The 23,070-nt window shown below is 43.4% G+C and overlaps 1 protein-coding gene across 1 annotated transcript; it reads left to right on the forward strand.

Annotated features, from left to right (window-relative positions):
* On the forward strand, window positions 1-22,154 carry wdr25 (WD repeat domain 25; the record flags this gene model as incomplete). The annotated part of the gene is made up of 6 exons (XM_080011991.1): window positions 1-597; window positions 6,095-6,242; window positions 11,477-11,607; window positions 17,731-17,901; window positions 18,544-18,684; window positions 21,046-22,154. 6 exons carry the CDS (start codon window positions 1-3, stop codon window positions 21,265-21,267), a joined length of 1,410 nt encoding a protein of 469 aa, XP_079868117.1. The 3' UTR covers window positions 21,268-22,154.
* Window positions 22,155-23,070: the final 916 nt, after the last annotated feature.

Genomic DNA, 23,070 nt, shown 5'->3' on the forward strand with positions numbered 1-23,070 from the left:
ATGAACTCATTAGTAGCTTATGAGGATTCAGATTCGGAGGATGGGTCTTTGGCTCAAGAAAGTGGGAAAAGTTCCTCTCCCCCTTTCATATGCGCCGCTGATGAGCGGAACCGGGACAGTAGGCCGTCCCGTTTCTGTGGTCCCCCTAAGAACCTTCGCAGTGGCTGGACGACAAATGCTTCTCTTCAGCCTCCTTTGGGTACCTCTGTTGTAGATCAAAACAGGTCTTTGATACATCAACCCCAATCCCGTCATGCCTTGTCCAACGTGGCGAAAAGACCCCAGGCGTCTGCTCCATCTGGCGTCAGACCGTATGTCTCCAAGAGACAAAGACTCGCATCTCCAGTCCCGGAGGCCGACCCAAAGCCATCGGGAGCGGAGGTTCCGGTGGAGCACGCCAGACTCGCTAAGCTGCTCTCCGAAGTCTCCGAGAGGGTCGAGCCATACCTGACCCAGGAGCCGAAGCCTTCGCAGGTACCAAAGAGGCCCCTGATGAGCTTGGAGGGCCACCGGGGCCCGGTGAACACGATCCAGTGGTGTCCAGTTCCTCACCTCAGCCATCTGCTGCTGTCCGCCTCCATGGACAAGACTGTGAAGGTAATAAAAACACAACCATTGGCTCTCCCAAATGAGTCACAAGGGCCACTTTTGCACTGCCTAAACTTTACCCATCAGTCAATTATTTTGGCAAACACACCAATTACTTTACTAATTTACTCTACTGTCAATTACACGCATACTCATATTTCGTTATCCAGCTCAGCATACATACATACAACACTTTTTTTTGTTTTTTTGTGAGAAATCATGAAGGATATCTGAGCATTAAACAAACTTATGGAGCAAAAAATAAAATCCATCATAAAAAAAATAAACAGCCGTAACAGCCTCACAGTCTCTCAACAACCCATTTCCCAGGTACCTCAGAGGAAGAGGAGAAACTCAAAGACAAAATTCATTTCAACACAAACGTCTCTCCTCTTTCCCTCCTCTCCCCAAACCACTCCACCATCTGTGCCAAAGCTGCTCTGCCCGGTGCCAAATCATGTGGCACCCCTTGTCTTTCTTGTATGTTTATGTAAATCGAACGCTTGGATATTCCAATTATTTATTATTCAGAGTCCTCATAGAGTATTGAGCCGGTGAATACATCCTGCAGGTGGATCGGCGTATCCTAGATATATGGAAATTTTCCATCACTGGTGACCAGCGGGTACCTGCATCACTTGACCTTTTATAGTACTAAACTGAGCAATTGTTTAAAGAGAGAGAGAGAGAGAGAGAGAGAGAGAGAGAGAGCGAGAGAGAGAGAGAGAGAGAGAGAGAGACCCATGAGCCCTGACATACATTCAACTGGCAGCTGTTGATTTTTTTTTGTTTTTTAAACCTGTGCTGTCAGCATGCTGGGCATACAACACAGAGTATTTGTATGCTATTGCATCTAGGACAGAGTTAGTCTGCAAGTGGAGTTCAAGTTCTCTTTATTCATTCTTAAATCGTCAAGAACTGCTGCAACAACTCTGTCCTGTGGACGACCTGTAGGATGACAAGAGCATCCTCCAGAACCGCCGCCAGTCCCCCTCTTAGGTGAACTATCTTACCATGTTTGGGTCTATAAACAACTAATCACGACTCCAAGAGGGGGAGAATCACCACGGGTGAAACAATTAAACATAGAACCAGTCAACAATATGTACATGGAAAAACATCAACATAGAAACAAACAACATGTCCATGGAAAAACAAAAATATTGTGGTGGACAAAGCGGACGACGGCATGGTTTCCTTTCCTGCGGCCGCCAAGCTGCCTCAAATCTGACTCGAGGCAGGAAGATTTCTTAATGTTTGTCTGTCTTGCAGAGGGGGTTGGCACACAGGCTTGTCAGCAGCCCAGCAGTGGAACGCCATTTCCCCTGCGCCCAAAAGGATTATCATCATGATTATTATTATTATAATATTCATCATTATCAATTGTGATTGATACCTGTGGCCAGCGTACCTTAATGTTCAAGGTGATAATAAAAACTCTCGCCATGGTGGCGCACAACGGCCAGATAGACCCCTCCCTAAACCCTTACTTGTGGGAGTCTCTGCCCACAGGTAAGGGTTTAGGGAGGGAGACGAAAGGGAATCGTGCTGTCGTCCGCAGCCGGTGCTTGACCACGCCCCTTTGTCTGCCACACATAGGAACAAACAACAACGTGTACATGGAAAAACATAAACATAGAACTAAACAACAACATGTACACTGAAAAACATAAACTTCAGACGACAACATGTATCGAAAAAACTGTCAATTTAGTCCAGGAAAACTGGCACGTGGCCATGCCCCTAAACACTACGACATTGCCCCGACTTAGGAAGACTCAGGTTGATGGATGGAGTTACGTCAGTGATCAAAGTAGCCCATATTTCATTAAATGAATCATCCTTGTTTTTGGATATTGCCAATAGTTTTTCCATTGAGATGTATTCTGTTAATAAATTTAACCATTTGGATGTGGTGAGATCTCTGTATTTCCAATTGAGGTAATATTATTTTCTTGGCGATTGCTAAGGCGATCATAATGGGTTGGTGGTGTCTGAGTGGTGGGTCGACTGAGGAGACATACAGACGGGCAGACTGGAATGCTGGGATCCAGAAAGGTTGATAGGAATAGCCAAAATGCATGAAAGTAGTCATCTCTGGCAGTATGGGAACAGTGAGAACTAACGTCTTTATCCACAAAACCCATTTTGAACATTTTGTGTTGGGTGATATGAGCTCTGTGCAGAATCTTATATTGGACGAGATTCATTTGCAGTTGCAGGTGCATGATAAATGGTGTTGTTGCAAATCAGCTTCCACAGGTTGATATCGTTGGGAACAGCAAGGTCTCTTTCACATTCCGTGGTAGGTGAAGATAAGTTGTCATCTGTTTTTAATAAAAGTTTGTATATTCTGGAGAAGGGATTTTTTTTAAATGACCTATATGAGTGAGATGTTCAGTCATCTGTGGTGGTTACAGGATGTTCGTCAATTTGATTTTAACTTTTAGGTACTGCTGTAATTGAAGGAATTGAAGGAAGCCATGGCCACTGACATAATACCTTTGTGTTAAGGTTGGGAAGGATATAAGTGAAGTGTTTTCTAAAATGCGTTTCAGGTGAGTAATTCCTTGTCTTTTCCAAGACCTGAAGATTATTGGTCGGTTTTTAACCAGAAAATCCTGATTGTGCCAGATTGGCGCAATTTGAGGAATCTCCTTCAGGCTGACGGAGTTGTAGCGATGAATGGGTTTTTAAAGCAATTATGTTTCCTTAATGATTCAGTAAGAAATGGGAGATCTGATATTGATAACTCCTGACATTATGTTTGTTCAATGTCTCGCCATCCATGGCCCAATTGTTGCTCTGTTTATAACCCTCTAATTATAAATTGAAGATGGTTTGCTAAATAGTACAGTTGTATCTGAAGTTTTGGGGCTGCTCGGCAGCTGTTGATAGCAAAAGAACTGGTTGGTGGTACACGTAGGCGGTGTAAAGCGGCAGGGTGGATTTGATATCTGGACTCCGCCTGTAACGTTCCCCCAATTGTAGAGAATGTCAACTAGCACCACTGTGATTATCCACTTACCGTCAATGCACCAGACTAGCCGGGGTGCCGTGCCCTTTAATTCTTTCCAATCTGCTTCAGTTCCCTTCCGCCGCTCTGTGTGCTGCGTTCTGATGTCGCCCTATTTTGTGTAAACTACACCAGAGCTCCACTCCCGTTCGATCCCCACACTTTGCTCTGTGGGCTTGCGTTTTCTATATTCACCCTTCAGGCTCCGAGTTCCCCTCTCCTGCTTTCCAGTTTCTGTCACCATGGCTACAGCAGGTGTGAATTGATAAGAACAAAATACCAGTTTGGTTTTATAAAGTGGTTTTCTGAATGAGTCGTAACGAATGTGCGATTATTTCAAGTGTTTTGTCACACGTGTCATTTTTTTGAGCTTTCGTGGAGTTATTCATTCATGCTGTCGCTCAGCGGAGCTTCTTCCTGCCAGACGAGGGCAGTCTTTCCCTTTATCCCAAAATACCTGATGAAGAATCCCTTTAAAGATGCCTATTTTCTCCTTTGGTACCGACATTGAGGGGAAAGTACACACTCTTCATATTCGTCCAGTCACTCATTCTGCATTTTACTTATGTCTTTTGTAAATAAGATTGTTTCTCTGTGCTTTTCAGTCCCTCACCCTCATTGTCAGCCCGTTTTCCCGCCCTCTGGGCATCTCCGGGATTCCGTTTGTTAAAGAAGCGGCAGGAGGATTTATGTCACTCTCTCTCTCTCTTTCTCTCTCTCTCTCTCTCTCTCTCTCTTTCTCTCTCTCTCTCTCTCTCTCTTTCTCTCTCTTTTCGATCTCTCTTTTGCCCCCCCCCCCCCTGCTCTGTCTTCTATGCGAGCTGCGGTACTTCCCCATGCCGTTTCATGCTGCACGGAGCGAGCCGTCTTCTTTAATAATGGAGCAGAGAGCGGGGCAGAGAGGAATCTATAGTGCCCTCCTAATCTTCAAAGTTTCTCCGTGGGCCTGGCGGTGGCGGGCAACCCGAAGAAACTCTCATCATATAAAACCTTGCTGGGCACGCAAGCAGACCACCCACTCAATTTGAATCTGGGCTCCAGGGAGAGAAGAGCATTGCCGAACTGGGGAAGAAGCCCTTTTTTCTTCTGACATGGCTTGATAAGTCAACAGATTTTTGGGAAAAACAGCCCGGGGCGGATAGTGGCAGCGACCAAATGGTTTGTAATTAGAAAGGACGGGTTTTCCTCGGGCTCAGCTGACCTCAAATGAAAGGCCATTTGCATTTCGGAGGCCGGTTTAGATCGTTTGCTGTTTAAAAATTCAGTTGCTTAAGGTACACTTGTTCGTATTAAACAGGAACAACGTTGGTAATGCAACATTTTATTTGGGATTTTTATCTCCGGGATGTGGAAATAATTCCTAAAAGATGATGAATCATTTTTATTTTATTTCACCTTGGTTGGTCCTGTCCCTCTGCTATCACATTGCAAAACCCAACCTGATAACGTGCTTGAGAGCGAGCTGTGAGAGGTTTCCCCCCCACCTCTTTTGTGCTTTCTAGGTTAAGAGAAACCTCTGAAATTACAATAGAATTAGGCCATTACTTCCCGGTTGGAATCAATGTATTGGCGCACACCAAGGTAATTAGCCTGATGAAATAATTAGAAGGGTAGTTTCACTTTTAGACGTGCCCATCCCACAAAATCTGGATCTGCATCTGGATCTTTAAAGTGGTTTGACATTAGCAGCTCTTTCTTCCATTTGACGAGTTTAGATTCAGATCAACGCTGTGTCTTTCCCGGGCTCGGTGAGAGAGTAAAAGAGGGAGCAAGACGTCGTGATCTCGTCAAATCTGTTGTCAGTCTTTCTTTTCAAATCGCGGAAATAGCTGCATTGTTAGTGTTAGTCGTCAGAGCACTGGAGAGAAACTTGGAAGTATTTGTCCCTAACTCTAAAGTGCTTATTTCTGTGGAAACTGTCTTGAAACTTCCTGGAAACTGCACAGGTACTTTCACCCAGTCGGCGGTGTGTCAAAGCAGCTGCTGTTCCTCTTCTACGCCACTCCCTTCTCCCGGCGTTCCATTTCACTGTGCGTTCCTTCAAAGTGCCGAGTGGGCGGAAGAGTCAGTGCGAGTTGTCCATCTCTAAATTTACCCTCGCTCCTGAACGGGATGTCACTGAAAGGGACTCTTGTGGCTAAGGATCCTTGCTGCCATGCATGCTGTGCTTCGGATGACTCTGACTCAATCCGATATCAGCCCATACGTACCCCTGCAGTTCAGATTTTATGTGTAAAACGGATTGAATTGCAGTGTCACGTGTTATTCTATTGCCTCGTTATCTAATGAGGCTTGTACTTTACTTTAATGTACCCGCCACCTGCCATTCTGTCAACTTTCTGCGGCTGAAACAACCGAATTCCCCCCTGAGGATCAATAAAGTGTTGTCTTATTTTAATTTTGGGTATAAAATACATGAATAGCTGTTGTAAATATTTGATGTTGGTAGAGGTGCGGTGCGGACTCCTACTTTTGGTTCTGTCCCGGTAGGTGTGGGATGGAGCGCAGAGCGGCCGCTGCCTGAGGGTCTATTCGTGCCATTCGGAAGCGGTTCGAGACGCCTGCTGGAGCCCCTGCGGGCGCAGCCTCCATACCGGCTCCTTCGACCGCAGGGCGATGATAGTGGATGTAGAGACAGGTGAGCAGCGTAAGCGCCCCCTCTTCTGAATTATTATTATTATTATTATTATTATATATATATTTTTTTTTTGGTCAAGCACTTGCTGAATAATTGATCAAACTTTCTTCCCTTTTTTTACCCTGGAAACGCTCGAAAGGCCCCAAGCTGTTTCATGTGATCACACGATTAATTTCAAGGGGAATTTTTTTTTAAAAGTCAATGAAAGTCAATTTTTCTGCCCAAGTGCACCTTGGCGCCATCTATATTCTGTCTATTCTGTCTATATTATGCATGTATATTGGTAAAGCTTTCATTTGTGAACTGACTTCCAATGGAACTAATTTCCTTGCTTTGAGTTCAGGATTATCACAATGGCTTAAATTCTAAAATGTGAGTCCATGTTCATTTAAAATTCATTATTCTGTATCTACATCAAACATATCAGAGATCAATTTTTCAGCTTGTCTCCTACTAGCAGTGTGGAAAATTAATTGGATTTTTTTTTTTTTTTTTTTTTTGCTTCAATTATCTCTCAAGCAGACAAACATTGTGAGGCTTATCATAATGCTTTCAACATTCACTAGGCATTATTCCGAGCCCCCAGTTGCTTCCATATCTCCCAGGTCACATTCCCATGATGACTTGCTTCAGTTTGCACTTCCTCTCTCAGCATGCCTGTCGATTTTGCCAATAAAGCCAACGGCTAATAGCTGGGGCAGCCTATCAAACACACAGGCAGCTCCAGAAGGGGATCAATAATGGATATATCACCACAGGAGCAGCCAGAATGACCTTATACTGGGATGTCAACCAGGACAACCATAAACAAACAAATGTTTATATCCTCAGCTACTCACTCACTCACAAATCCGTTGATTCTTTGTAATTTAGACTTAGTTTTTAATCTGCGTTGGTCCTCCAAAGGGCACTGGCACTTACACCTCATCACATAGCTCTAAAGTTCACTTTCTCCATTGACCATGAAACAGGGAAAATGAAGGAGCTGCACAGTGGAAGGGTAGGTCTTACCAAAAACTTGTACGAGTAATAAACAAATGATAGTTTAGCACTGGAGCTTGGAATTTGGTTATGGGGAGTAAGATGAGCCGGGAACGAAATTCAGACAATAGTAATCAGACGGAGCGTGAGCCGTGATGTCCTTCAGAAATGCAGCGCTTCTTCTTCCTCTAATAGAAAACAACTCGGCAAATGCCCATCTAAATAGGATCGCGGATTCTTAAATGATCTCTGAGAGTCTCGTACTTGCTATTCATGACCCCCGACCCCACCTGCAAATGTTGTAGACAAATGGATTGCGTGCAGAGAAACGCTGCCATGGGGAATGGTCGCGTGCGTGCGTGCGTGCGTGCGCGTCTTGTGTCGTGCGCGTCTCCCATTTTGCCTGGCCATCTTGCGTGTGTTTTCCCCATCTGCTGTAGCCCTTGTGTCCAATTTAATTTGTTGAATCCCATATCCATTCACGTTGGCTCTCAAACAGACTGTCACAGCTGAATAGCAATCAGTAGTGGGAGAGAGGGATTTGATTTGAAGGAACACATTTGAGGAGCGAGAGAGAGGGAGCAACACTGGAGAGAGAGAGCTGGGGTAGTAGAATATATGAATTTTATCTGAAGGGCGTTAGTTTGAAGTGGCATCTGTTGCCCAGGTCTTTCAAAGCTAACCTTGGCCGAGTTGACTGGCAGAGGCTGTCTGGGAAAGCAGGATGGGAGGCTCCTGCCACAGGTTGACGTGTCCGCGTGTGCATGTGTAATGTGACAAGACTTAAGGCTCCTGTCCAAGTCCCTGCTGGCGCTGGCAAGAGCGTGTGTCGTCCTTGCGCTTCCAAAAAAACCCAGCGGTAAACAAAGAGGGTACAAGACGTGTGTACAGAGCTGTCCTTTCACTTTTACTTTGGACAAGGTTGGAGCCGGATGGTAAACTTTTACAAATGCATGTATGTGAATTTGAAGATACACTTACCTGTAATACAGAAAATAAAAAAAAACAGTCACGATCGAAACACAGAATGGCATGTTTCATGGCACAAATATGGCAGTATATTTGTTGTATATATACTGTATATACTGTAGATAATTACTTTATTTTTGCATTTAGTCGTTAAAGCCGTCCGTCTTACCAGAGCCACTTACAAAGAATAGCAATGGGTGATGCGCCCGGTGTCGTGATAAAATACTCAAAAAAAGTCTTCTCATAGAAGGGCAGTAAAGGTTGGTGAATGTGGACATTAAAAATATATATCTAAATGCCTTTGCGCGTGCGTGCGTGCGTGCGAAGTGGAGGGACGAAGTGGAAGGAAAAGTCTTTCTTGTCCTACGCAATTATTTGCTGCAATTAATTGTTTGTCTATTCGCCGTCAGATACACATTCAATTTAATGAAAAAATCAAAATCATGAAAAAAAAAAAAAAATATTAAACGAAACACATGGTATCATTATGGTTATTTTTATGTGATGATCGATTCCCAAGTCAAAACATCAAGATCGGAACAACCGGTTGCGTTGATCTGACCATAACTTACATAACAACAAGCAAAATTGTAGTATCCTAGTATCCTTGTTTAGGAGAAATATTATTCTGCTGAAGAGTTATCTGAGAGCAAAGCTCTATCCCTGGCGGTGGTGCACATAACAACACACAAAAAAAATAAACAAAGCACGAAGTAGTCCGAGGCATTTATATTAAAAAATAAAAGAAAATTTGATAAAAAGAGAGAAGCTCTCTAGTAAAGCAATTCAATATGGTGGTCACGCACATTTCTTTGGGGATAGCTTATCAAACCCTGGAGAAGCGTTTCTTTCCTAAGCCAACGTGCACTGGCAGTACCCGTCCCCCCCGTCCCCCCCCGTCCCCCAGATCAAAGTGCATATCCAGTAATGAGGCAGGCAGAATCTGATTCAGTGCCATTCTATTCTGCTTTAAAATCATTCTGTTGTCCTGAGGTTCTCTGTGTCTGTGGTCGTCCATGCCAGCTCTGCAGGACGATCACACAGGTCTTTCAGAAGGCCTACTGGGAGGACTACGGTTAGAGAAGGACGGAAGGAAGAATTACTCCCGCCTAATTAAAGCCTGACATGGCACTATTTATTACAGGAAGAATGTTTAATGTTTCTCATCTCGCCCAAACATGAGCTTTGATTGTTGATGACAAGAGCTTCCTCCTATGACTATGGCCAAGCCAATTAAGCAGGGAGGCCGCCCTGCCAGGCATAAGGGCAGAGCTGGGCCAGAGAGAAGCAGCCTGTTAACGCTTTGGATCGGTGCGATCAAACTGGGTAGAAAATGAGTAATTTTCTTTATGTTTTGATTTTTTGCTGCGGTTTATAAACTGACTTATTCCTATACTGCAGTTGCTCAGAAGTTCTGGGAACCGGTGTATAATGAAGGGCTTTTTTCTCACTGTAGGCCAACTCTGTGAGACTGCCCTGGATTGTTTTTTTTTTTTTGACAAATTAATGAGCAGCTACTGCGGCCACATTACTTTTTGCATTGGCTTTGGCAGAGTTGCTGGCTTGAAGTCAGGCTTGGTTCCCGCCATGTACCCTCCTTCATCATTCTTAGGAAACTTTTTTATTTTTTTTTTTTTTTTTGGGGGGGTTTTTTTTGGTCATACCCTTTCAGGCTCAATTATATTGAAGCCCCTCACTGTTTTTGTTTTGCGGGGCGTTGCATCTTACTTTTAATCGATTTAGATAAAACTGGGTGTAGCCGACCCACAGCCAAAACAGTGGAGTACCTTCCCCTCCGTCTCCTCTATAGACCATTACACCCTTGTCAGTATAGATTATCTTGAGTGATGTTTTATTCAAAGAAGCTTGTCAAGCGCTCCTTTGGTTGACACGTGCCTTTGTGCCAGCTTTATTTCAGACATAGAACATAACACTCACAATGATGTGATTTTCCCTTCTTGAGTGTCTTCTCGGATTGCACGCCTCCTGTTCCATATCGTGAAAATGTAACAGGTGTAATTCACATGAGTGATTCTCGTGAGTCTTGAGTCTTGCAGGAAGTCTCCGTCTGGGGCCTGTTATCATAGAAAATAGAAGGTAAAAGTTGTATTTTTGTGGGTCTTTCTTTTGCATTATTGTTCAGCTTAAAAGAGTTGAGGATAATAAGTAAAACAGTGGTTTACAATCTTTTCTCACTCATGGTCCATTTGAAAATCACAAAATGTGATCAACGTAATAAGTAATATCTATTGGGTAGGAAATTCATCACGGTACTTTAGTGCCTGCCACTGATTTGTATTGGTGTGTAGAAAAATGCAATTAAAGGAGTTTTGAAACCTTTGTAAATTACATTTATTTTTTTATTTTAAAACAAAAACATTACATTACATTTTTGTGTCACCAATGTTGGTGGTCCACCTGCAGTACACCCGTCGACCACTAGGCGGCCATGGCCCACAGGTTGAAAATCACTAATCTACCAATTAAATGTAATATCTTATGTGGTTTGGAGGTCCTTACAACATAAAAAAATGAATAATCCTGATTTGGGTTTTCAAACAAAGCACAAAGTAAATGTTTATTTCAAAAGTCAATTTATTTTTGTTGTATTGACCTTTTACCAGATAACCTTTTACACTAATGGTGCATTGCAGAGAGGAGGGAGCTCAGAACACGCACATTCTCACTCGTACGGGGTGTGTATGGTCCGCTGTTTTGTTTTTTTTTGGTAGATATGTCTAAAAGCCACAGAAACAGCCATCGTGTTCCCCTGAAAGAGGTGGAACAGCGATAGGGTAATTGCTCGGTCATCACTCGCAGCTTCGGGGGATGCTGAGGAAAAATGGAACCAGGTGCATGAAGCGGAGTAGAGTAGAGGTTCACCACAATGGAACTGGGCACGCACAAACGAGTAACACACAAACACACGCACATACACACGCACACACATATGTACACATTGCTGAACCTCAGGGAAGTGGTGTTGTTTTCCTACAAGGTTCTCAATGTACACGATGCTCTGATAATCAATCATCTCCACATTCAAGGCTCCGGTCAAAATGTATTTCTGTAAATACATTTATTTTTCTGTCCTTTCGAGATAGTTTATCTCGAAAGGACAACGCACCCTTTCATTGACTGAATGTGATTTAGCTCATAAGTATGCAGAGATTCGGTTTGTTTCTCTTTCCTTTCCTTTCCTTTAAAAATATTTCAAAAAGGAAAAATTTCACTCCTGCATTCCCTAAATTCTATCCGGCTCCTTCTCTTGTGTTTTCCTGCAGGCCAGCAGATTGCCAAGGTGGACAACCAGTTCAAGGTGATGTGCGTGGCCCTCCATCCCGGCGACCGCAGCGTGTTCCTCTGCGGAGGCTACAGCTCGTCGGTCAAGGCCTGGGACTCACGCGTCTGCAAGGTCAAACCTTTTACCCTCCCTGCTCCAGGTCCACTGCGGAGTTGGACTCTTGTCCATCTGCGATCGGTTGCCCTGTTTTGTTGATCCAGCAACGGTTGAGCGAGCGTGAAGGCTTTTTTCACACACACACACACACACACAGAGGTGTAGGGGTTCACAAAATTCACGGTCCCGGTTGTTGCGATACAGTGGAGCCATGGTTCAGTACATTTTAAATACATAAAAAAATGCCAGAGAATGTGCAGCTGCTACATATAATGTTTTTTACACCATAAAAATAAAATCTCTTGGCCCTAGACCCTCTCCTGGTTTGGCTTCATAAAAGTAGAGCCGTATATAATTTAACAGAAAACGTCAAAATCATTTGGGCTTTTTTTTTTTTTTCCTGAAAGAGGAATTCAGAATTTGTAACAGGCGGTTGTTGGAGGATCTCCTACTTCTAGTGTGTGACTACCAGCCATACAGCTGTATACAACCAGCTGCTATATAGGCTGTTGGCATGACTTGCCTGTTTTTCTTTGGAGAAAGGGGCTTCACAGTTAAAACTGTTTTGTTTTGTGCACCTTAGAGAGTAATCGTACCGAATGGAGAGCCTTGTATCAAATTGTCCAATAGGAATAATGTGTATTGCCTAATATTCCCAGCCCGCTTCGACAGTATGCTCCTGTCATTGGCCATCTGAGTTAAACGCTTTGCTCAGGGGGCTTTTGATTTTAATTGTTTAACATGTGTCCTTTCCAAATGACTCCAGTCATTTTTTGATTAATTCGCTGAATTTTGAAATTGAAAACTATCTGGAACACAACATCGGCAGAAGCTGCGAACACAGTCTGTTTGAACCAGGATGTCACTAAAACACCTCGTGGTTGAAGTTTTATTCAAATCGATCCACATACGGAGCAGAAAATAGTAAAAATATAACAAAATTTGATCGACTGTATATCACAGACGCGGTCCAATGCATTTCACGCCAAAATATGTCCAACCCGGCTAAAAGTATCTGGAACGCAACAATTACAGAAGATCCGAACACGGTTGAGGTGTTGTGTAAACCGGTATGTCACGAGGATCTCGTTAAGTTTAATCCGAATCGATCCACATACGGAGCAGATATTAGTGAAAAACCAAACAACTTTGACCCCAAATATTCAGGTGGTCTTGCTTGACTGACACGTCACTGTTCATAAACAAAATGAACGAGATGAAATTTACAGTGATCTAAAGGTTGCTGGTTCGATCCCAGGCTCCTCCTGCTAGCATGCTGTAGTGTCCCTGAGCAAGACACTTAACCCCTAATTGCTCCTGATGGCTGCGTCCGTCAGTGTTTGAATAATTGTAAGTCGCTTTGGATAAAAGCGTCTGCTAAATGTAATGTAATGTAATGTAATGTAATAGGAGAGCAAATTAAGAAAGAATCAGCAATATTCAGTTACGTCTGGTCCGACACGCTCCGAAAGACTTCCCAGATTTCCCAGATTCGATGATGTCAATATTATTTCATCGATTTTGAATAATCAAAATATAAACTATTCGAATGCTGAAATTGCCTTTCGACTGTGTATATTTCATTATAAATAAATTATACATTATAAATATAAATTGGCTTACATTAGTGAATCGGTCCATATGTGATGAGCAATCAAGTTTGACATAAATTCATCCAGTTTGTTGCACAGCAATAGAGAGAAATAATCCGGTAACTGTGCAAAGTCCACATCGGCGGAGACTCACCTCTGGGCCATACCAGAAGCGGGAGGGCAACGCTTCAAGTACCATACCACTGCCATGTTAATCAATGTGGAAGGTCACACCAAGCAGAAGTGAAAACAGCATGACGCGAGGCTCCTAATATATAATATATATGTATAGTATATACATTCATTAACAAACAGACTCCAATTTGGTTAGCTATTGTGTTCGGTTTAGTTACTATTGTGCATAATCTCTGGGTTCATTGGAAGGACATTTTACTGCATATACGTATGAACGTATGTATATGAATGTGACAAATAAACCTCTTGAATCTTGAAATGCAAAAAAAATTAAAAATAAGTCGTTGAAAATGAAAGAAAAGATTCACTAAATTCACTTTCCCATTGAAAGTTGAGAAATTTCCGAATTTGAAGTTTAAAGTCTCGAGAATGCTGCTTACGAACGCGCTGTAGACGGAATGAAGACAGACCGGATGATGACGCTTTCGTGTCGCTGACGGTGTTGCTTCTGGTGGGGCCCAGGCGTCACGAGTGCACCGGCGCGCCTCCCTCCCCTACAGCGTTTCACTGTGTGAACAAGGGAGAGTGCCTTCGACCAAAATGTCCAGTAATTCCACTGATGTGGCGAGGAAAGTGGGAAATTAACCCGACCATCATCGACGGAATGTACTTTAGTGCGGAGGTTCCCAACAACGGCTCGCGGTCCGCACGGACCGAGGGGCATTTGCCAGCGGACCCTAAGAACGTGGGCGGGAATTTTTCGGAAGCCATCTGCGATCTGCTCTGCAGCAGCTGGAAACGGAGTAAATTAAATACCTCGAGAGTATTTATTTGCTTTTTTTGGAGAAAAGGTCGCTCTGATCAAAGCTGCTAAACCGTGCGTAAGCCCCCCCCACCCACCCATCTGCTAAATTTCAGCATTAAAATTTTAAATACATTTTAGGTGTTTAGGTAAAAGAGGAATATTGTGTTGCATTGCACAGAATCCAGAGAACTGTAATACATATCTAACACGACTAAACTGGACCCTGTATATTGCTGCCTGCAGCTATATTTGTTGATATTATTATTATTATTATTATTATTATTTATTGTTGTTGTTTTTGTTATTATTATTATTATTATTATTACTACTATAAAAAAGAATACAACTCTATATCACATTCCAAATTATTATGGAAATTATATTTTTCTCTGATTTTCCTAAATAGTCGATGCAAATGCCAGTCAGTATAATTTTCAAGTCATCAACCATTAGGGTATCGAATGTTACTGAACAAACCTCCCAATGATAACAGTATTTTTTTCAAAAATAAAAAACTCAAAATGCACTGTTCCAAATTATTATGCACAACAGAGTTTCAAAACATTTGAAAGGTTATAAAGGACTGAAAATGGTCATTTGTTGAATTTGCAGCATTAGTAGGTCATATTTACTGAAATCAAAAGCTATTTCAATCAAAAACATCTCAACAGGCCAAGCTACATGTTAACATTGGACCCTTCCTTGATATCACCTTCACAATTCTTGCATCCAATGAACTTGTGAGTTTTTGGAGAGTTTCTGCTTGAATTTCTTTGCAGGATGTCAGAACAGCCTTCCAGAGCTGCTGTTTTGATGCAAACTGCCTCCACCCTCATAGATCTTTTCCTTGAGGATGCTCCAAAGGTTCTCAATATGGTTGAGGTCAGGGGAGGATGGGAGCCACACCATGAGTTTTTCTCGTTTTATGCCCGTAGCAGCCAGTGACACAGAGGTATTCTTTGCAGCATGAGATGGTGCGTTGTCATGCATGAAGATGATTTTGCTACCAAAGGCACGGTTTTTCTTTTTGTACCATGGAAGAAAGTGGTCAGTCAGAAACTCTGTATATTTTGCCGAGGTCATTTTCACACCATCAGGGACCCTAAAGGGGCCTACCAGCTCTCTCCCCATGATTCTGGCCCAAAACATGACTCCGCCACCTCCTTGCTGCTGTCGTAGCCTTGTTGGGACATGGTGGCCATCCACCAACCATCCACTACTCCATCCATCTGCACCATCCAGGGTTGCACGGCACTCATCAGTAAACAAGTCTGCTTGAAAATGAGTCTTCATGTATTTCTGGGCCCACTGCAACCGTTTCTGCTTGTGAGCATTGGTTAGGGGTGGCCCAATAGTAGCTTTATGCACAACTGCAACCTCTGGAGGATCCTACACCTTGAGGTTTGCGGGACTCCAGAGGCACCAGCAGCTTGAAATACCTGTTTGCTGCTTTGTAACGGCATTTTAGCAGCTGCTCTCTTAATCCCATGAATTTGTCTGGTAGAAACCTTCCTCATTCTGCCTTTATCTGCACAAACCCGTCTGTGCTCTGAATCAGCCACAAATCTCTTCACAGTACGATGATCACGCTTAAGTTTTCGTGAAATATCTGATGTTTTCATACCTTGTCCAAGGCATTGCACTATTTGAGGCTTTTCGGCAGCAGGGAGATCCTTTTTCTTTCCCATATTGCTTGAAACCTGTGGCCTGCTTAATAATGTGGAACGTCCTTCTTAAGTAGTTTTCCTTTAATTTGGCTCGCCTGGCAAACCAATTATCATAGGTGTCTGAGATTGATTTCAGTGATCCAAAGAGCCCTGAGACACAATACCATCCATGAGTTTAATTGAAAAACAAAAAATTAAATGTTTATGACACTTACATCCAATTTTTATAATAATTTGGAATGTGGTGTAGTATATTGAAGAGAAACACTCCAAATTAACTCTCTCAGTGTATCCCAGTGTTCATAGCAAAAAATGTATATATTTGGTGCTCAGCTGTGAAGCTTAGAGAAAATATGGCTCCCAAATGTATTTCCTGTTTCATTACAATCCAGGTCAGAGCCTTACAGCTCTCCCCCTGGAGCTTATTCCTGCAAGGGCTTTACCTTCAAACAGCAGCTATTGGTTCTGCCAGCAGGTGTCAATGTGGCTTGCAGAGGGAGTGAGCGGGATCCAGTCCACAGCACAACAGGCTGCTTGCTGGCATCCTGCTGCCTATCAGTCCGAGCCCTGGGCTGCGTGCGGCATGCTTTCAGGTCAAACTCCACGTCTACAAAAGAGTAGTGCGAGAGACACTTCAAGCCCCGTGGGCTAACTGACCACCTTAAGTCAGTAAGTGTGAAGTCCTGTCAAGCTCGCTCAGGTGGCTGTATGTAAATTAGGCCCGTGAGACCGAACGGCGCCGTGGGAAAAAACTGGACGTTCCTGGCGGTTAGCACGGGGATTTCAACTCTGAGCAGAGCGCCGGGGATGGCCATTGGGTGTCAGAAGTTTTGGTTCATTTCAGTATCGGACTAGCTGCGCTGTTGCTGCTGACCTAATCAGCTTGGAGTGGTAATGGAGTGTTGTGCTGGCCCTCGGGACAGAACCCGGCCCTGCTTAACCTCCATGTTGAGAGCTAAAGCTCTAAAGTACCATGAACCTTGCTGCTGCTGCTGCTGCTGCTGCTGCTGCTGCTGAGAGATGTTTAATATGAGCTACAATTATATGTTCCCAATTTCCATATCCAAATTGAAGAGGAATTGAAGAAATGATACAACTAATGAAATTATGCAAATAATGCGTTTTGCTAATGGGCTTCTTCATCAGGTGGATGTGTTTTATTACACTATCATAGGCCTATAATATGATGAAAAAATTCTTAATCTCATTTATTTGTATGACAATTTATCGAGTAAAATTTTATGAGGTCCTGGTAGCCCTGATTTATTTTAAAGACCAACTGTGATACGTTTTACACCACTCACTGCTGATCTAATCATATCTAAATTAATGTGCACAGTGTTTTGTTAGATCTTTCAAAATTTTAACTAGCTTCCGATGGTAAAGAAAAAAGAAAAGAAAATACAAAAAACACTTGTGGTCATTTGTTGCAGTTTTTGTGTGTTAGCTGACAACAAGGCTCTATATATACCATCCAAAAGTGCTGCCTCCATAGGCAGCCTTGTGACAGAACAGTGCATTTCTCCCCTTTAAGACACCGTGGGGGGTCAGCAGTTGACTTTGACAGCAGGTTTCGACCAAGAGCTGTGGACTGACGATGGTTCTGTCATCTCACGGCCGGCTCCTAATCCTTTCCCGCTGATTGCTTTTCCCAGCACAGTTCCCTGAACAATGTCCAATCAGGCTAGAAGCGTTCTGCACCACACAAGCACCTTGCTTGGTTTCTGCCACACTAAATGCACCGATCCTCACATCGCTCCTCTTGATTCATCTTCACAGCTCGGTCCAAGTTTGCCCAAATATCGCACCACGTGTGTTCTTGCCCATGATATGCGAGGTTGAATCAGGCGCGTGCATGTTATGATGCAAAGATAATCTTTTTGTGCGTGTCAATTTTAAAAGGCTCATCAGTGCATTGTCTTTTATGTCCGCTGTTAAGGTGGTGAACACGTACAACGCAGGAATCCAGCAGACCCTGCACATCTTGTTTCTGAGCAGCGGCGCTGAGTTCATAACAAGCAGCGATTCTGTCAGCAGGGACTCTGCTGAACGCACGCTCATCGCCTGGGACTATCGCACCACGGCCAAGCTCTCCAACCAGATTTACCATGTAATGACACGTGTCTTGGCCTGTTATGGCTAAACCTTTTTCCAAAATTGGAATGATTTGTTGACTTTTTGGGTGATTTATAGTAAGGCCTTGTGAATTTCTAAACACATTTTTCTACTTTTCCTTGTATTTTTAGCTGCTGGCCGTGTTTTCTTGAAGTGACAAAATGATGAATTTTATTTATAACTGAGTTTGGGCTGGGTTCCATGCCTGAGGGGCGAACACTTAACAAAGGTGCTAAACAAAGTTCGGAAGATGATTAGGGCCACCTGAAAAAATAATATATTGCCATGTGGGGGAAAAATAATTGAGTTGAGAGATTAATACATTAGTAGTATTCTGAGTTTAATCTCAGAATTCAGACTTTTTTTTTTTAAAACTGACTTCATTCTCAGGACTCAAATAATTATTTTCATGTGTCAATATTTTCTTTCCATTGGCCCTAAAAGCCCCTTCTATTCAGAAGGGAATCTATAGAAAAACAGCAACAAAGGTCCAAGGCTCCACAGGTTTAATATCACCCAGCCCTGAGTCAAAGAGGATTCAAGTGAAGGTGGAGGCCGCGTTTTGCCTCGCTCTCTCTCTTTCTCTCTCTCTCTCTCTCTCGCTCACTCTGTTCTCACTATGATGCCTCTCGTACAGGAGCGCTACACCTGCCCCAGCCTCGCTCTGCACCCACTGGAGGAGAGCTTTGTAGCACAGACCAACGGAAACTACATGGCAGTGTTCTCCTCCCAGAGGCCCTATCACATGAACAAGAGGCGGCGTTTTGAAGGACACAAGGTCAGCAGAGGATGTGGCTTTTTGATTTCTGTTTGCTTTTTGTGTGTGTGTGTGTGTGTGTGTGTGTGTGTGTGTGTGTGTGTGTGTGTGTGTGTGTGTGTGTGTGTGTGTGTGTGTGTGTGTGTGTGTGTGTGTGTGTGTGTGTGTGTGTGTGTGTGTGTGTGTGTGTGTGGGGTTACGCAGATCATTATGGGAAGTGTCCCACTCTAGTCAATCGCACAGATCAAATACGCACATGTACATACACAACCCACATAACTGATAGTCAACATTCCTGTGCCATATAGACTCATATCCATATACAGTATTCATGGCCTGCGGTGCTTTCTCCAGACCTTCATCAGAAACCTCCATCTATAACGCAAACAGGCTAAATAAATAAAACACGATCTACCAACTGAAACGCAGTTTATGCCTCTTTAGATTCTGGGTCGATGCATATAAAAAACATCTGCGGTCGTTTCTATGTTGTTTAAGTTATAAACTGAAGCAAAATGCTGCATCTGTTGCTCATCAGCTTATTTTTTTATCCCACCCTTATTTTCAGTGTTTCACTTCGTATTCGCTAGAGCTAAAAACATTTTACCCAAAAGACATTGCATCGCATTTTTACTTTTTTCCTTTAATGAACTGCAGTTAATTAGGAGTAAGCAGAATATTTTAATACGTTCCCAGTCACAGGACGCTGTTTTTGACGAACGTTATGTGTGTAATCTCCATCTGTTAATGTCGGTCACAATCTTTCAACTCCTTCCATCAATCAAATGACTAATTATTCATTGTATTTATTATATGATCTGGCCTTGTGAGCAGAACTTTTATTTTGTTTCATAGCTGCAGAACTCGCTGTCTCTGTTACCCTAGTAACTCTACTTTTGATATTAGTAATTGGTAAAATTCCAAAATATGACAAATTACAGTTACATGTTACTGTAATTTGCAGCAAGACCAGCAGACGGGTAGGTTTAAGGTAGGTTTCACAAGGTATGAAAAAGGAAATTTGAGGCAATATTAAACATTTCACCAATGTGAGCCATCACCAGGAACATGGTCAGGGGGGCTATAAAATGTGTGTGCTGATTTGTAAACAGGCTAAAACTCAATTTGACACCGGCTTAGTCCTTTAATAGAAATGGTCCAACCCAGCTTCACAGGTTGCTCTATTTGGGGTTTTTGCCAGAAAATTCACTTTCTCTCCCTCAGCTTCTCGGTCCGGACCTGCTTAATTTCTCCTGGGCGTTCAAACGCACATGGGCATCCAAAAAAAGCGAGCAGTGATGCATGGATCTTTCTGGCGTATCAATCTGTTTCTAATGGAGGGTCAATAACCAAATCTTGTTATCTGAAAATCCATATCCTATCGCCACCCAGACAAGAAATACAATACTGTATACATTAACATACCGGACAAATCCGGCCCAACAGTAAAATGAAGTGGATGAGCCCCCCCAGTCATCACAAACAAGGGGGAACAAACAGTCTGGCTGCCAATTACGATACGTCCGACCTTGGGGGAATCGCTGAACGTAACACAGCGAGTGAGTCCTTCGTCTTTCAAGATCCCCCTGAAGCACAGGTGACCACTATAAACAGGCTGTAATATTAAACAGAAAAGGAAATGACAAAATAATGCTTTAGGATGGACGGATGCCAGAATGGGGAACAAATGGCGGTCACGGCGGTCATGGCGACTCCCCGCCCGAAGCTGGAGCTGTCGACATTCGGAAGTTTGACAACCTGTGACAACCATCTGAACCAGGGGCAACACGGAACCTAAAAAGAAGGAGAAAATACACAGCATCTCGTAACACTGACACGCAGAATCAGGGCACCTCCCTGTGTCGGGTTGTGTTCACGGTTTCACTCAAGATCGGCAGCGTCAGGAGTTTAATTTCACCCCCCCCCCCAAGGGGTTAACTCATAAAATTCCTGTTGTGAGAGCGGCTAAACGCGTCACTGTACTGTAGTCAAGGAAGCTGTCAGCAAAACCTGCATTCCATCAGCCGCCGTTAAATCTTTGTTTTCCAGCTATTAGTGTAATTACAGTACAATGTAGATAGATGGTGAGAAATATTATGTATTATAATATTATATTAACAATATTTGTGCTTGCTGATGATTAAATTCCATCCATCAAACACCAAATTCCATCCTTCATCCAAGCCCAACATGCATCATGTTTTTTTTCCCAGATGTTTAACCTTTCATTAGGAAAAAAAACAAAAACTTGAATAGGTTTGATTCCTGTGTTGGGCCAGTTCTAACAGTCACTAAAGGTTAAATGGCACGTAGCTTTAAAGGATCCCGGTTTCACTTTGCGGTGCGAGGCTCGGACTGATTCTGCCTCTCCCCCCGTTCCAGGTTGAGGGCTACGCTGTGCGCTGCCAGTTCTCTCCGGACGGAGCTATTCTGGCGTCGGGGAGCTCCGACGGCTACGCCCACTTCTACGACTATCAGAACGCTCGCACACTGCACACGCTGCGCGCCCACAGCCGGCCCTGCCTGGCGGTGTCCCAGCACCCGGTTCTGCCTTCCACCGCGGCCACGTGCGACTGGGGCGGGGAGATCAAGGTGTGGCGCTGAGAGCCTTCTACTGCGGGGGGAGCTTAAAGAAAGGGGACACAGTGGGCGGCTATGAGGAGGACGCCGATTCAAATAAACTTTTAATCCAAACCCCTCCCGCGATGTTGCGTGCCGATAACAACTTTAAAAGGAGTGGTGCGGTGGCGGCTGCACATCCTCTTTGTGAGTCCGTAAACGCCGCGGTGTTTTGGAAGGGATCCGAGCGCCGCCCCCACCTCCGTCGCCTCGCCTTCCGTATATCAGACTCCTCAAGGACGGCAGCTGCAGGATAACAATGCAAAGGCTATTGTATTGTGCGCATTTTTTTTTACCCACGATTTTTATTTTCAAGTCCTCCTTTGTTTTGACATCCCATAATCCGACACGCACCACATTGCCGGGGATGAAAAGAAAGTTTCCTCGTAATTAACATTTCAAAGAGCCGAATGTTGTGTTCTTTTCTTAAGTAGTGGGCGGATTGCAACCAAACTGTGTTGTCAGCTGCACATTCCAACCTAATTGCTTTTTAAAGCCTGCTTTACACTCCAAATACAGCGAGGGACCGTTAACTACCTCTTGTTGCCTCGGTGCGTAGTAATAAACATGTAAAAGGAAAAAAATTGATTGTTATTTGCCAAATAACAATCAGCCAATTAACGGCGGACACATCACATCTACACATCCTCGCTGAATCAAGGCGTCTGGTTCTAAATATTCTCACACAATGACGGGTGAGCAAAGGAACACTCAGCAACACGGGGAGCGCCGCTGACATCTTCCTAAGTTCCTACCGTCAAAACAATGGCACTCAGTGACAGCGAGGGCCACGGTGCTCCTTTGTGATCATAAATAGATTTTTTTACCAAAGATGAGGCAGTTCTTGAGAAATACGGCGCTTTTGTTCCGCTGATGGCTGACAGAAATCTGAAGGCCCATGTGACCGAAATGTGTGAATAAATTACGAAGAGTCAAATTTTCATTGTGTCGATACTCTCTCCGTCTTGTAGACAGTTTCATATGTCCTGCACCAGAACTCAAATAGAGGTTGGATGTTGGATGGCGGCGGTTCATTATTTTTTTCTTCTTGGCAAAAATGCATTTTTATATTCTTATATTCCTCAATGATGAATAGTGGTACAGTAGATGGATCGATGATGAAATCCAACCAAACGGCGATGAATTGTATGGCACTTATCTTTATTAAGTAAATAAACATACAGCAAAAATATATACCCATGCATCAGACAGACACACATGTTAACAGAGACGCCGCTGGCCTGGAGGTAGAACAGGACAGAACAACTTCTGTCCTCGGTCAAGCTCAAGCTCCTCGGTCCGGGGTCGGAACAGAAAACCAGTCAGTAGAACGCCAACTCAAACTGGATAGAAAATTTTGTCCCACCGCTAGAACAATTATGCATGGATATACTGTTCATCTCTCTATATACAGTATACATCACATCCACAACAAAAAATACCTTCACCTGTGGCGGTATAGCGTACTCTCAGTTTGTCATGCACCGTGGCGCCGGTTAGTTTTGCTACCCCCTAGATAACTACAAATAACGCTAAGCCTATCACTGGTAGCCTCTAAGTATACAGTCTTTGAAACATATCACTGAATGGAAGAGGTACAGTTCAGCATCTTAAAAACAGCCGTAAGCCATTGCCCAGCTTTGACGGAATGGGAGAGGTAGAAGCATGATTTCTAAAAATCAAAATGAAATGAAATGAATAAAATAAAACTTTTTTTTTTTTTTTTTAATCTATGTCTGCCTCACGGGAACAAAAAACAAACAAAAAAAAGATTCTGCTTATCCCTCA

The sequence above is a fragment of the Zeus faber genome (assembly GCF_960531495.2).
Source record: "Zeus faber genome assembly, chromosome: 13".
NCBI lineage: Eukaryota > Metazoa > Chordata > Actinopteri > Zeiformes > Zeidae > Zeus > Zeus faber.